Raw genomic sequence first — 13,234 nt, forward strand, 5'->3', positions numbered from 1 at the left:
CTTCTGGGTACATCCCCATTCACGAGGCTTTAGTAGGCTAATTTCTTGCGATGTTGACTAAATAAGTGTGGGTTGTTCGAAAGCGCCCACCAGAGCCCCCCCCCCCCCCCCCCCCCCGCCGCTTTTTTTCTACTCGTCCTCAGCGCTCCGGGAGCTCCCACTTGACAAATTAAGCACTGACTATAGAGTATGTGGTCAGCTTTTCGGCAAAGCATAATATGTGCATACTAAGTTAACCATTTATTAATACCTACTACTTCTACTAATACTATTTCCTAAGACTACTGCTACTACTAGCACTAGCACTACTACTACTACTACTACTACTACTAATAATAATAATAATAATAATAATAATAATAATAATACACTGATATAATAAGGCCTATATGCTTTAGACTAGATTAAAATAAACACACACAATTGCAGCAGTAGCATCCTTATACTGGCGATACTCAAACTACTCTTGTAATTGCTGTAATTACAAGGGCCATTCTACCAAGATATGAATCAGTCAGTGTGTATTTGGGAGTGGACTGCCTCAATTTGGATGTCCAGTCATTGCTTAAGTGTTCATATTATGCTTCCCTTGTGGGGATATCAGGGCGTGGTCAGAAATTTGTCAGAAAACAATATGTTTTACATATGTATGCCTGTTTTTCACGCAAATTGAAGTTTCCTTCCATAGGTTAATAAAAACTTCCTAGGTCATATTTCTGTTTCTTTTTTATTTGAAAAACATGTTGGCATGACTACGATACAGCCTGAGTTGGGACTAAAGTGGAAAATGACTAATGGACAGAGATTGGAGCCGCTGGTACTTTAAGTGGAAGCAACATTTTTGTCCTCAGGTTTATTCGCTAAGATTGTGGAAAACTGATGCAATCTAACAGACAAACGCTGCATGTTTACAAATTGGCATCCCTATGACCAAAAATGGCGAAATAACCTGCTCTAATTGCGCGGAAAAAATTAACAATGAATAATATAAATAAATAAACATGAAATAGGTTGTTAATTGTCAAGATTAGGTTAAAGAATCTAAATAAGAATAAACATCATATAGCAAATTGTTTCTTTATTCTATGTTTTTTAACCTTTGTTTTTCTTATATCTAAAATATTATAAATAGTAACTAGGCCTAAAAATTGACCATATTTATTTCCAAAGGCATCTAATGAATTGCTGAAGTACGATGGATAAATAATACGTAGGTGCCCACTTCCTACCTAATTTATACCATATCATATCCGATAACAGGTGGAGAGACCAACCAAGACCACCCATGAGTCAACCTCCGACATTAAATAGGAGGGCTGCTCGGAGCGCACTCTAGAAGTCTGTAACGGAGCAAGGGCTTGAGTGAATTTATGGTCGAGTTTCAGATAGTTATTACTGACTCAAACAACTATACAAAACGGGACTACATTTATTTGAATTATTTTTCATCGCGTTATTTATTTTTTCATTCATTTTTTTTTCTCTTGCTTTAACGTTATTTACTTTTCATTCATTTTTCGAACCTTCTGGTAGTCTTTCATTGCTGCTGCTGCTGCTGCTGGTGGTGGGTAATGGCAAGCTCGGGAATACAACTTTTTGGGTTCTTGCTCGCAGTGGTGGGTCTGGCAGCCATCGTCACCGCCACTTGCATGGTAGAGTGGACCACATTCGAGAGCAGCGAGGAACAGGCGGAGATCTACGGGGGGCTTTGGGAGACGTGCAGGGCGTCCAGCTCACGGATGAGCTGCAAGGCCCGCGATTCCTTTTTAGAACTGCCATGTAAGGTTTTTTCATTCAATTTTCTTCATTCGGAGATTCAATTAAAACACAGTTACGTGCATTGTGCATTGTAGCTATATTGTTTAACATAGGCTATATAGCAACAGTGGTGTAAAATGCAAATGTTTAACAGTCTACACAAAAAAAGCTTTAAAAAGGCGCAAGAAATCCAACTGGACTTATTGGAAGACACGTTGCTACATGAGTGAGAAGCAGTTATCGCAGTAGGAAATGATCAAGTAACGGGATCGTTTGTGTCTACAGGGGGTATCCAGGTCACCAGGGCAGTGTTGATAAGCAGCATCTGTCTCTCAAGTCTGGCAGTTTTGGTGTCCATTTGGGGAATGAAGTGTACTCGCTTTATGGAGGACAGGGAAGAGACCAAACGCTTCATGGCATTGTCTGGAGGAGTCATGTTCATGATCTCTGGTAGGTTGAAGTCATGATGGATTTTTTTAAGCTTTCAGAATTTAAATGATCAATTGAAACGATATACTTTTTATGGAACATTTTTAGACATTAATTGGCTATAGCTCCTTTGTTTAAACCTGTGGCAAGGGCCAACCCACCATTCAATAACACCAGTGCTCTATATATAGTGTCTACAAGTCATGAGCAACACAGCAGTTCTTCTCCCTCGAAGACAATCTCACAACAGCTTCCAAAAAACGAAGAACAAGCTTGTGATAATCTTATACATTTGAGTCCATGTCTTACCACACAGTATGACATATTAAGTTGTACTTGTTTCTTTTTTGTAGTTGGTGGGTTTATGTACGGAGATGGACAATGTAAAACATATACATGAGTCCATTGGCCATTCAGTTGGTACACATTTCAGTCACTACTAGACAGACTTTTTTCGTAATTTAGATATTTCAATGAACTAGCATGTATCAAGTATATTGGTAGATATATAACATGTCAGGTTTTTTCCCTCCTTTTCCAAATTAAGGTTTATTGGCTCTGGTTGTGACCTCCTGGTATGTTGGATTACTCATTGAGGCCTACAAAAATGCCCATGACCTAGACAGGTGATGACCAGAACACACGCATACACATGCACATGCCCACGCATTCAAAAAAACGCATGCATCTCATAGTGGCACCTTCATGTCCGTCGGCGGTGCATCTGTCTCTGTGGCCTTCTGCCTAACCGGAGTGTGTGATCCTTCTCTGCCCCGTCACAGATATGAGTTTGGCAATGCAGCTTTTGTCAGCTGGGTGGGGTCCATCCTCAGCCTGGTGGGGGGGGCGTTCCTCAACTGTCGGAGGTGCTTTGGGACGAGGTCGTCCTTGTCCCCGGCTATGATACGCCAGTCAGCGGCAGGCGGTGCTGAATATGTTTAATGTTAAAGGTCATACTCGGCTAGGGCCAACCTTAAGGATTGTAGCAAGCTTTGTTGTATTTAATTGTTTGAAAGGTCAGTTTTTCTTTCTGTTTTGGACAATGAAGTGTAAACTGTCAGGGTTATTTGAGTTGTAGTCCTTAAATACTATTACAGACTCAGCACCCACTGAACCTTTAGTAGAAAGGGTAGAAACTTTAAGAAGGAACATAGAAGGATCCATCTGTCTAGGAATGGCTATGAGTGCAATAGGTGCTGATTAGGCAGATGTAAATTATTTGCCAAATTATAAGTACGAAGTACAAATTATATAATTATGGCAAAGAAAAAATGAAGGATAAAGTACAAAATGCACTAAGATATGTTGTAGTGGTTATGTTTTTTTTTAAGTTTATATTATCAGAGAAAGGTCCGTTTATCTGCCATACATGAGTTATTTTGGTTTGTATTTTTATAAACAATGTATTTTTCCAGATTTGTATAGAATAATAGTATATTTTGAACTTTTTTAAAGAATAAATTCATCATTTGGTCTACTTTGGCCTACGTGTCTATGTCTATCTTTGTTGATGCTAAATTAGCGAGCAGAGCAAATCTGGCAGATAAAAATCAGGGTTTAATGAGGATTTTCCTGAGAATGAGCAAGCTTTCCTTCCTTTTTCAACAAGCTGAGTAAATGCGGCAGTTCAAATGTTTATAAATCTTGTTATTTAATCACAGTATTCCATAGGAGAACTAATTACTCAGAGACGTTTGTTTCTATGTTGTGGTTACCGAGTCCACCCTGGGTTTAGTGTAAAGCTGTTTCAATAAGATAAGAGCATTTTATTGCACTTCCTATTTGACTTGGAGAGGGCTTGCTGGGCAGATAATGCCAAATGTGTTTAAGGTTTTCATAAAAAACAAAAGTTTTCTCCACCGTCATCCTCATTCTTATGGTTGGTTTTGTTGTTTCTTTAGTTGCTGTTTTGTCTCGTTTTCTTCTTGGCTGTCAAAATTGATGACCTTGACATTTCTCCCCTGCTAACGCAATCAGTAGGAAATGACATCATCCTCGCTAAACAAGAGGTAGCTTGGACAGAGACTTCTGGGAAATTATAGTTTTTTTCCCCAAGCGGATGGTGAGGCCACGCAGCCACCTCCCACAGGGCCTATAAAGCCCTTCCCGTGCATATACGTCCAGGAAGGGGAAAGGGTTTGGAGTTGGATTCAAATGAAAGGTAAAGTGGTAGAAGGCATCCATTTTTTTTTTCTTGTCAACCACCGGTGTGCCTGCTTCGATAATTATATTTCATTGTTTCACTTTTCTTCAACTCTGCCAAACTGTTGCAGTATGCAGGTGGTGTGTATTCAAAAGACTGACCTGCATTATGCCAAACTCTAAGCAACCAAACGCCTTGTTTTCAAAACCACTCCAGTGAAGTCATACAGGCTATACGTGCCTGGCGGTAATGTATTTCACTTGTGTTTGTTAGGAACTCCTGTCCCCCACCCAGTTCTCCCCAAGAGAAACAACCGGATATAAATTTGTTTCTCTAAGTCACATTATGCTGTAGTAGACTAATGGTTTGTTTAAATCAACTTCCTGTCAGTGTAGTTTAATCTGTAGCTGGAGCAATTTCAAGCCTAGTTATTATCTTGAAGTTCAAATAATAAGAGTCAATTATCCTATACCAATAGACCTTTCAAACTGACATTGTTTCTCACACCCATCCGTCACCGATGCCACGAAACAGAGATCTATGGTATGGTAAAACTGCCACAATTTAGTCACACACTGAGCCACTCTTAAACCAGTCAATCCATCAATCTAAGGTCACCATGTCTCTCTCCACCCTGATCTTAACCAGTGCTGCCCTTAAAGGATGAAGAACAGGTTTTGATAACATTCATGAATTAATAGCATTTTCTGTTATATCTCTACCTCGTTTTATAAAGACAAACCAGGCGTCAGTGAGGTGGTAGAAGCTAACAAATAGTTTGTATTTTGTTAATGGAGAGAAATTACTCAATTTCAGTTATAGCTATTTAGAGGCAGTGAAGCATAGAGGATCTGAATTGAAGTTTTACAAAAATGCTGCCTTCTGAGGTGCCTCCGACTATAGGCAGGTTTCCTTCGTCGCTCAAGACCATGGACATAACAAAGGATGGACCACGGACTGGAAAATGGCCGCCCATTCATTCCTATGCAAACTGCTCAGTGGCGCATGGTAACCATGGACATCCGACAATCCTGTGCAACCGCTTTCCTGACCCGACAAGAGGGATACAATGCTGAGCAACAGTTCCTAAATGTAAGTTTGTAATGTAAAACTTTTAGACAACAATGTAGCTAACAACAAATAATGCTTCTCAAATTAAATTCAAATATCTGTAAAGAAAAAAAGAAGAAGGAACTAGTCCAAATGACTGGGAGTTGATATAGCCTAACCATTATACTGTAGCCTAGCTGACGGACGTCGGTATTTTGGTAACAGCATGACGTCGTGTGACACATTAATGCCTTGGCAGTAGCCTAGGTCTAGATCCAGACTCCTTTACAGTTAACTTCATACGAAACATCACTTCCGTCTGGGACACTGCCATAGTGGGCGGGCGGGCGTACCATACAAATGGATAGCGCCAAATGATCGCTCTTCCCATCAGCTCAACCCGACCACGTACATCTATGGACTCGACCAACTTGAGTGCTCAATTCCTATAGAGTGGCGAAGTCACGCCCCTTCCGGTAGGGCTCATGGGACCTATGAGATCGAAAAATATGAATGGGTGTCAATGGAGAGAAAATAATTATTTTCTGGTCCCGGTCTTTATATGCCCTGGATTACACATATGTTGTTTGTGGATATAAAGGATAATTTTTCATGCAAAGAGTTCGACCGTTTATTGTGCAATTGTTCAGATAAAGGCTGTAGAGAAAACACAACGAGAAAGACTACACGGCTCGTATGTGACGTCACGCTCCCTGCGAGAAGACCGACAATCTTCCCATCGGCATAACTGAAACTCTGCACGTGCCCCGATTTATAATGGTTTTCACCTCTTTCGATGCTTTTATCCTCCCCTTGGAAAAAGCGGTGAAGTGGGGCAGAGAGATCGCCATCTCTGTGCCGAGTTCCTAGGGCGGGTGTGGCGACGTATATCATATGCGTCGAGAGCAGCGAAGAGCTGTAGTTCACAAAGCGGCCTCACATAAAACCTAAAATTATCAAACTTCTTCACGAACATTTTTAGTTTTCTTTGCATGAAAATTTATCCTTTAAATCCACAAACAACATATGTGTAATCCAGGGCATATAAAGACTGGGACCAGAAAATAATTATTTTCTCTCCATTGACACCCATTCATATTTTTCGATCTCATAGGTCCCATGAGCCCTACCGGAAGGGGCGTGACTTCGCTACTCTATAGTTGAAGGTCCCCAACGTACACCATTGCCATGGCGGTAGCGCCCTCTCATGGCGATGGCCTGCTAAAGAACGTTTAAAATAAGAGTCCACAACTATTTAAGATGTCTTTTCATTTAATCTCTTAAATAATATTTTGACACTCAGGCGCAATAGTAATAATATATTGTAAATAGGTAAATTAGGCCCTAGAACCCTCCCCCCCACCGTTCCCTTATTTTTTATTTCCGTTCTTTATCTTAGGCCTATTTGACTGGATTCCGACCACCCTAAAAGGTTAACCACCCAAATACTAATACAAAACAGGTTCAGGACTGCGTCGATGCGTCTGCGTGGTCCTTGCGTTGTGCGTAAATGTGGGACGATAATCAGATAAGCAGTCGTTCTATGGCTAACCACATCACCTGGTGGCATAATATCACCCCTTATCTTTAGTTCAGAACCCGCTAATTGCACAAACTTACCTCAAGGGGGAGTCATTGTCTTGCGTTGACTTCTGAGCCGCAGCCACCGTTTCACATGCACTATCAGGAAAAATACCAGTCATTCTAGAAAAAACATTGACATAGGCCTATCTTTTCATAAGGTGTCCCAAAAGGAGATCACCCTCCCCCTTTTTCTATTTTGTTTTGTTTTTCACAAAAAACTGCACTGTTTAATTTGGCTAAGTAGAATAAAGAATCCAGCTGCAAAGTGGATCTTTACCCTTAATTATCATGCATATCATTTGACCTACCAGTTTATGAAACAAGGTAATAGAGCCGAATGACACATTCAATTAGGTGTAATGTACCGTGTTATTAGGTAGTTTAATTGTAGGCTATGCCTATTTAAGTTTACCGCCAAGTTCAGTCAAACGATGCTGACCCATTGAGCTTTACATTCACCTCCAGCTCGTCCGGACCAGAGCGGTTCTGGAGCAGAAAGATCTGATTGTTTTATTGGTCCATTCTTCCAAGGGGAGGAGTTAGCGGAGCCAGAAAGAGTCCTTACAAAATGCGTGTCCCTCAGTCAAAGAAATACAATTTCCGCCCTGCGTCCGATGCCGTCCTAAAAACATCCCAGATGACCCATCGTAACATCTCCAATGGACTGTACAGGATCTCACTATCTGAGTTGTGACTGACGGTCAAACTGCGGCGTTTCCGAGTCGCTCCTGTGCCTCCCATCAACATCGCCAGGACAGGTCGTTGTGTCACAACAGGGCTCCTCCGCCCGAGGACCATGGATGTAAACTTCTCATTTGGCCGTGCCTTCTCACTGGCCCTCTTAGCACTTTTATTGACTTCTTCAGCTGCTATTCTAAAGCCTTACGATCTATTATATGAAAATGCCGTCCGGTCATTTACAGAAGGTGATTATACGAACGCGGTGCGGTACATGGAAGGAGCGCTCAGCAGTTACGCAGAAGTTACTAGCGCTCAAGTACGATGTCGGCTAAGGTGCCAGGACCAGCATCCATTCGATGCTCCATTCCGGGAGTTGCAATTCTTTGAAGTCGTCCTTCACAGGTCCGCGTGTATCAACACGTGTATTGAAGAGAAGATTGGAACCCAATCTATGCATAAAGTAAGCGAAGATGTCATTCAGGATTTCAACAGGCGCATCCCTTACAACTATCTTCAACTCGCTTATCAGAAGGTATGTATGTATACATAGGCTACAGTATGCACGTTTAAAAATAGGAAAGTTTGCATGTCTACCATCGCCATCATTTTTGCGGTGTTTGATATGTGATGCTCTTTTTTTAATAACTTTCCGAGGAGACTGGCTGGTGATGTAATGGTGAACAGCATTCACTGTTAGCCTAATTAAACCGATTGGCTAATATCCCATTGACACACATATGCCTAACGGATATTTAATTGTGTTTGATCAAATTAATTGCTAAATAAATTAATGTTTTGCTATAGAAATTCTCCCATTCATCCATGTCTTATTCCACACTTGTAACAACAATACAAGCATACCAGGAAAAGGCAGCCATCTGCTCGAACAAATAAGCCATTCAGGCGACATACGCTTATTTTCCGTTGTTTACAGACTACATTGAACTACAGTACATTGCTCAAAGGTGACACCATTCAATATGGCTTTCATCGTGAACTATGGATCCAGATGGATCCTGTGGGGATCGTCCTTCGATCCTCTCTCTCTGTTAGGATGTAGCTGGAGGCCTGGGTGTGGGAGCAAGGCAGCAGATAATAGGCTTGAGGAGGAGGGAACAAATGGCTCTCCACATACTAAACACTCCCTCAACAAGGACCCCCAGGGGACACTTGTCCCACGCATCCCTCTCTCCATTCTGCCCTATCCAGATTGACAATGTTAGGTTATGTTTCACCACCATTCTGGTATAAACTCATCTCAATCTACGTCTTTCGGCTTCTAACCTCCTGTGGCTCTTTAGGTTTGACCTGTGGAACCATGGTGGATACAAAACAAAAAGGGCCAACAACTACTGGTAAATCTTTCGAAGGGGATTGAGATTTTAATCTGTTCACAAGTTGTTCACCAGCTGTAGTGTTGTTGAGTCATTTCCCTTTTCGTCACACTCTCTGTTACTATTATAGATTATTACATCATTATAGAAAGATCTATATTTTCACTACTTGCAGTGAAATTATTTTGAAGAAGGATGGGGTTAGGCATTTTACTCAAGCAAGGTTACACGTCGACTGCAGACATTAAGGATTCAACCCACACAACGTTTCGGGCTGGGAGTCAGACCACCGGACTGTCCTGCCTAGCTGGGGGCATCTGTGTTTCCGGTTTCCTCATACAAATCTGTAAGGCAGGCCACTTCCAGGCCCTCCTAATATGGACTGACTGCAAATGCTGGGGCGCTGACACATGGCTTCCACTGCTCAGATGTAGGGGTTCCTTCTTGCAGTTAGTGGGCCGTGTCATTCTCCTTTTGTCAGTCGGCAAGAAGCGGCTGATTCAGTTTTATGAGTCAGCAGGAATAATCAAAGGTTTGCGGATTGATGCCGTCACCAAGGCACGACGCTGTCTAGACATGAGTGGATACGTTGCCATGGCGATTAAAAAAATGCCCTGATTTAAAGACCATGTGCTTGGAGGTAGACTAGCACGTGCTGTTTTTACACTCGTACGAGAAGGCAAGCGGCTCCGCTTGTCTCGTGCCAGATGTTTCCTTGGCAAGCTGCCATCATCGTGACTGACGTACACGTTGAGAGGTTAAAAAAGGTAAAGAAATATGTATATTATTTTTTTAAACGTATTATATTTTAGTTTGTGTGTTTTGTGTTCAGGCACATACACGTGCGTTTTGGTGATGTGGGGTTTTGATTTGGTTCGTACATAAATATGATTCCTCCCAAACCTTAACATTCCACCCTCACACACCCTCTTCTTGAAAGCCCCTGGCATAATGCTCCTGTTGGTTCTGGCAGCGCACACACACACACACACACACACACACACACACACACACACACACACACACACACACACACACACACACACACACACACACACACACACACACACAGACCCACCCCTCACTCAAGCTGCAGTGCGTATGTCCTCTTGATTTCCCAAAACATTTAGCCTTTCTCAATATTTAGCTTTCCTGTTGTGGCCTGTTTGCTTTACTAAAAAAAGAGAGACACGCCACCTTGTGCAGCTATTAAAGGGAGGGTCTTGTAGACGTTGGGACTGGCTAGCCCCCTAGTGCTGGGGCCAGGCCCGACCGCTAGCCCCCTAGTGCTGGGGCCTGGCCCGACAGCTAGCCCTCTAGTGCTGGGGCCTGGCCCGACAGCTAGCCCTCTAGTGCTGGGGCCAGGCCCGACCGCTAGCCCTCTATGGCTGGGGACTGGCCCGACCACTAGCCCTCTATGGCTGGGGACTGGCCCGACCGCTAGCCCTCTAGTGCGGAGGCCTGGCCCCACCGCTAGCCCTCTAGTGCTGGGGCCTGGCCCAGCAGCTAGCCCTCTAGTGTGGAGGCCTGGACCGACGGCTAGCCCTCTAGTGCTGGGGCCAGGCCCGACCACTAGCCCTCTAGTGCTGGGGCCAGGCCCGACCGCTAGCCCTCTAGGGCTGGGGCCTGGCCCGACCGATAGCCCCCTAGTGTGGAGGCCTGGCCCGACGGCTAGCCCTCTAGTGCTGGCCCCACCACTAGCCCTTAACTACTTGTCCCCACCGCTAGCCTTCTAGTGCTCACTGTCTATTAGCCCAGCCCTCTAGTGCTCTCTGTCCATCTGCCCAGTGTTAGCCTTCTAGAGCTATCTGCCCATTGGTCCAGCCCTCTAATGCGCTCATTAGCCTATCACTACGTCCTTTAGGGCTCTCTTTCCATAAGCCCAGCACTAGCCTCCCCCCGTGCACTCTGTCCATTGGCTCAGAGTTCTGGCTCCGCTGGCCTTGACCACAGAGGCATCAAAGACCCCTGGCCGGGACATGCCCCAAGGCCCACAGAGCTCCCTCATGTCCTTCCATAGCCATCTCCCCTGGCTACATCCCTACCTGGCCTGGCAGGCCTCACCCCTCTTGCGCTCTGAGGGGGGATTGTACAGGCATGAGTGAAGCAGACCCACGCCATGTGGACACCGGTTGGACCTCATCACAAACGTCTGACATTTGCCCAGGAGCAAGCTTTGGAACTGTGATACAGGGGTTTTGGTTTAAAGGCCCTATCCAATTCTAAGTTTGTTTTTTCGAACGTCTTTGTGATGCGTTGAGTGCAGGGCATAGTTGTTCAAAAAGGGGGAGGGTTTGTTGAGTTGGCTGGGGTAGAGCTAAGTTACGACAGTGCTAAGCAATCGATGTAAACAAGCGTGGAGGACGGCAGTATAGTAGACATTAGAGCAATGTTATAAGACAAAATACTTGGCATTTTAACGACAGTTCAGGCATGGGTGATAACTAGGTATTATAGCCTTATACCAGAAGTTAGCACAAGCAAAGGTTTGTGAAAAACCTTTGTTTGTGCTACAAACAATATATCTGAAAAATACCTACAATAAGAAAATGGGGTCTTTATCGTGGTATTGAAGTTATTCAACCACAAGTAGCCCAATTTTGGCCTTTAGTTAGCGAAAACTTAAAAAAAAAAATATGGACTAATGTGGATGTTGTTTATTGGAGCTTTCAATGACACTCATACCGGCTAGGTTCTCTGGGTAAATCTCATCCTCCTGATCTCTAGCAGATGGCGCTTGTTTGGATGAAGAGCTGTGTAAAACTCCCGCTCATCAATAAAAATAAACTGCTACAAATTCTTCTTTCTTAAATCAAATAGCTCAAGCGTTTTCATCACAAGACAAATCATTTAGTGTGTGTGTGTGTGTGTGTGTGTGTGTGTGTGTGTGTGTGTGTGTGTGTGTGTGTGTGTGTGTGTGTGTGTGTGTGTGTGTGTGTGTGTGTGTGTGTGTGTGTGTGTGTGTGTGTGTGTGTGTGTGTGCCGTAATTGCATAGCTTTCTAGTATACCCGGTCTGCTGCTGTGACTCAATGTGTCCCTCCTCAGCCTGCAGTCACGCTGATTCAATCTGATTCCATCACATCATCGTGCAGACAGAGGAGAGGAGAGACAATATCTGTTTCTGCTTTTAGGGATCCTCTCTAACTTTGACTGAACTAGGAATGTTGGACGGAAGAAACTTTTAGTATAATAGTAAAAATTTCAATCAACATTTTTATGATGATTGTTCTTTTTTGCTGCAACTGCTGTAGCATAAGCTTGTGTTTTTATTGTGTGTCTGTGTATGTCCTTTTGTGACTGGGTATGTGTGTGAGATCGATGGGACCAACAGATGCTGGTGATGTCATCTCCACATTTTATGAAGGATGAGTTCAGACAGGGGCCGACTGATTTCTGTCATTGCGTTATTTAAACAAAAGGGAGATGCTCTCATTGCTTATGCACTGGAAAAAAATGTTGGCTCTCGTCTTTGTTTAAAAATGAAGACATTTCAGGAGGTTTTTGACCTCATCGAGGGGCCTTATTACACTGGCTAAATAACCGCAGCCAGAGACAAAAAAAAAAAAGAAACTGTTGATTGATTGATTTCCCAGTGCACCTGCAGTACAGTACAGCCACCTGCCGGCCCGGCAGCTTGGCAGGGCACGATGTGTGGCGAGTGGACATCTGGACATTGTTGCACTTCTCTTCCCTGTGACTGCATTCGAGCCAATAACTGCATCGTAGGAATGTGGCTCATCCCACCCTTAGGCCCAATCCCATTTCTACCCCTTACCCCTCCCCCTTGTTTTGAAGGGGTAAGGGTAAGGGGTATGGGATTGGGCCTAAATGTTCTTTCCTTAATTAACCCGAAGGGGGAGTTGTTTTTGTGTGCTGAGCTATGACCGAGCTCGTTGTGCATGAGGGATCCGCTTGGCCCTTGTCAGGCTTTTTAAAATGAGCTGGCCGTCTCCGACACATTGGCTAACTTCAGAACAGGACAGCTGGCAAGAATGTGGTCCCATATCTTCTGATTACAATCTCGCACTGATTAAGTGTGACGGATTAGTGGAGTACAGGCTTTCGTATTTCTTTATACAATGATGACTGCAATATTCCTGCTAACAAGAAGGACGATATTGGAGTGGCTTTCTGGTTCCTCCAAGCCCGCGAGGTGGGAGGGAGGGAGAAAGAAGGGGTAGAATGAGAGAGGGGAAGAAGGGGGAGATGTTTTGTCATATGAGTGGGAAGCTGTTATTGCTGCTTCAGATTCAG

General features: G+C 43.6%; 2 protein-coding genes across 2 annotated transcripts in view; both read left to right on the forward strand.

Annotated features, from left to right (window-relative positions):
• Positions 1-1,320: 1,320 nt before the first annotated feature.
• On the forward strand, positions 1,321-4,212 carry LOC132469406 (claudin-1-like). The gene is made up of 4 exons (XM_060067377.1): positions 1,321-1,779; positions 2,044-2,208; positions 2,735-2,813; positions 2,970-4,212. Exons 1-4 carry the CDS (start codon positions 1,572-1,574, stop codon positions 3,127-3,129), a joined length of 612 nt encoding a protein of 203 aa, XP_059923360.1. The 5' UTR covers positions 1,321-1,571; the 3' UTR covers positions 3,130-4,212.
• A 3,273-nt stretch (positions 4,213-7,485) lies between these two features.
• p3h2 (prolyl 3-hydroxylase 2) overlaps positions 7,486-13,234 on the forward strand; it is a 52,356-nt gene continuing 46,607 nt past the window's right edge. Inside the window, 1 exon segment of the mRNA XM_060067381.1 lies at positions 7,486-8,177. Within this exon segment, the coding sequence (XP_059923364.1) occupies positions 7,761-8,177 (417 nt within the window). The 5' untranslated portion in view covers positions 7,486-7,760.

The sequence above is a fragment of the Gadus macrocephalus genome, chromosome 12 (genome assembly GCF_031168955.1).
Source record: "Gadus macrocephalus chromosome 12, ASM3116895v1".
In the NCBI taxonomy this organism is placed as follows: domain Eukaryota; kingdom Metazoa; phylum Chordata; class Actinopteri; order Gadiformes; family Gadidae; genus Gadus; species Gadus macrocephalus.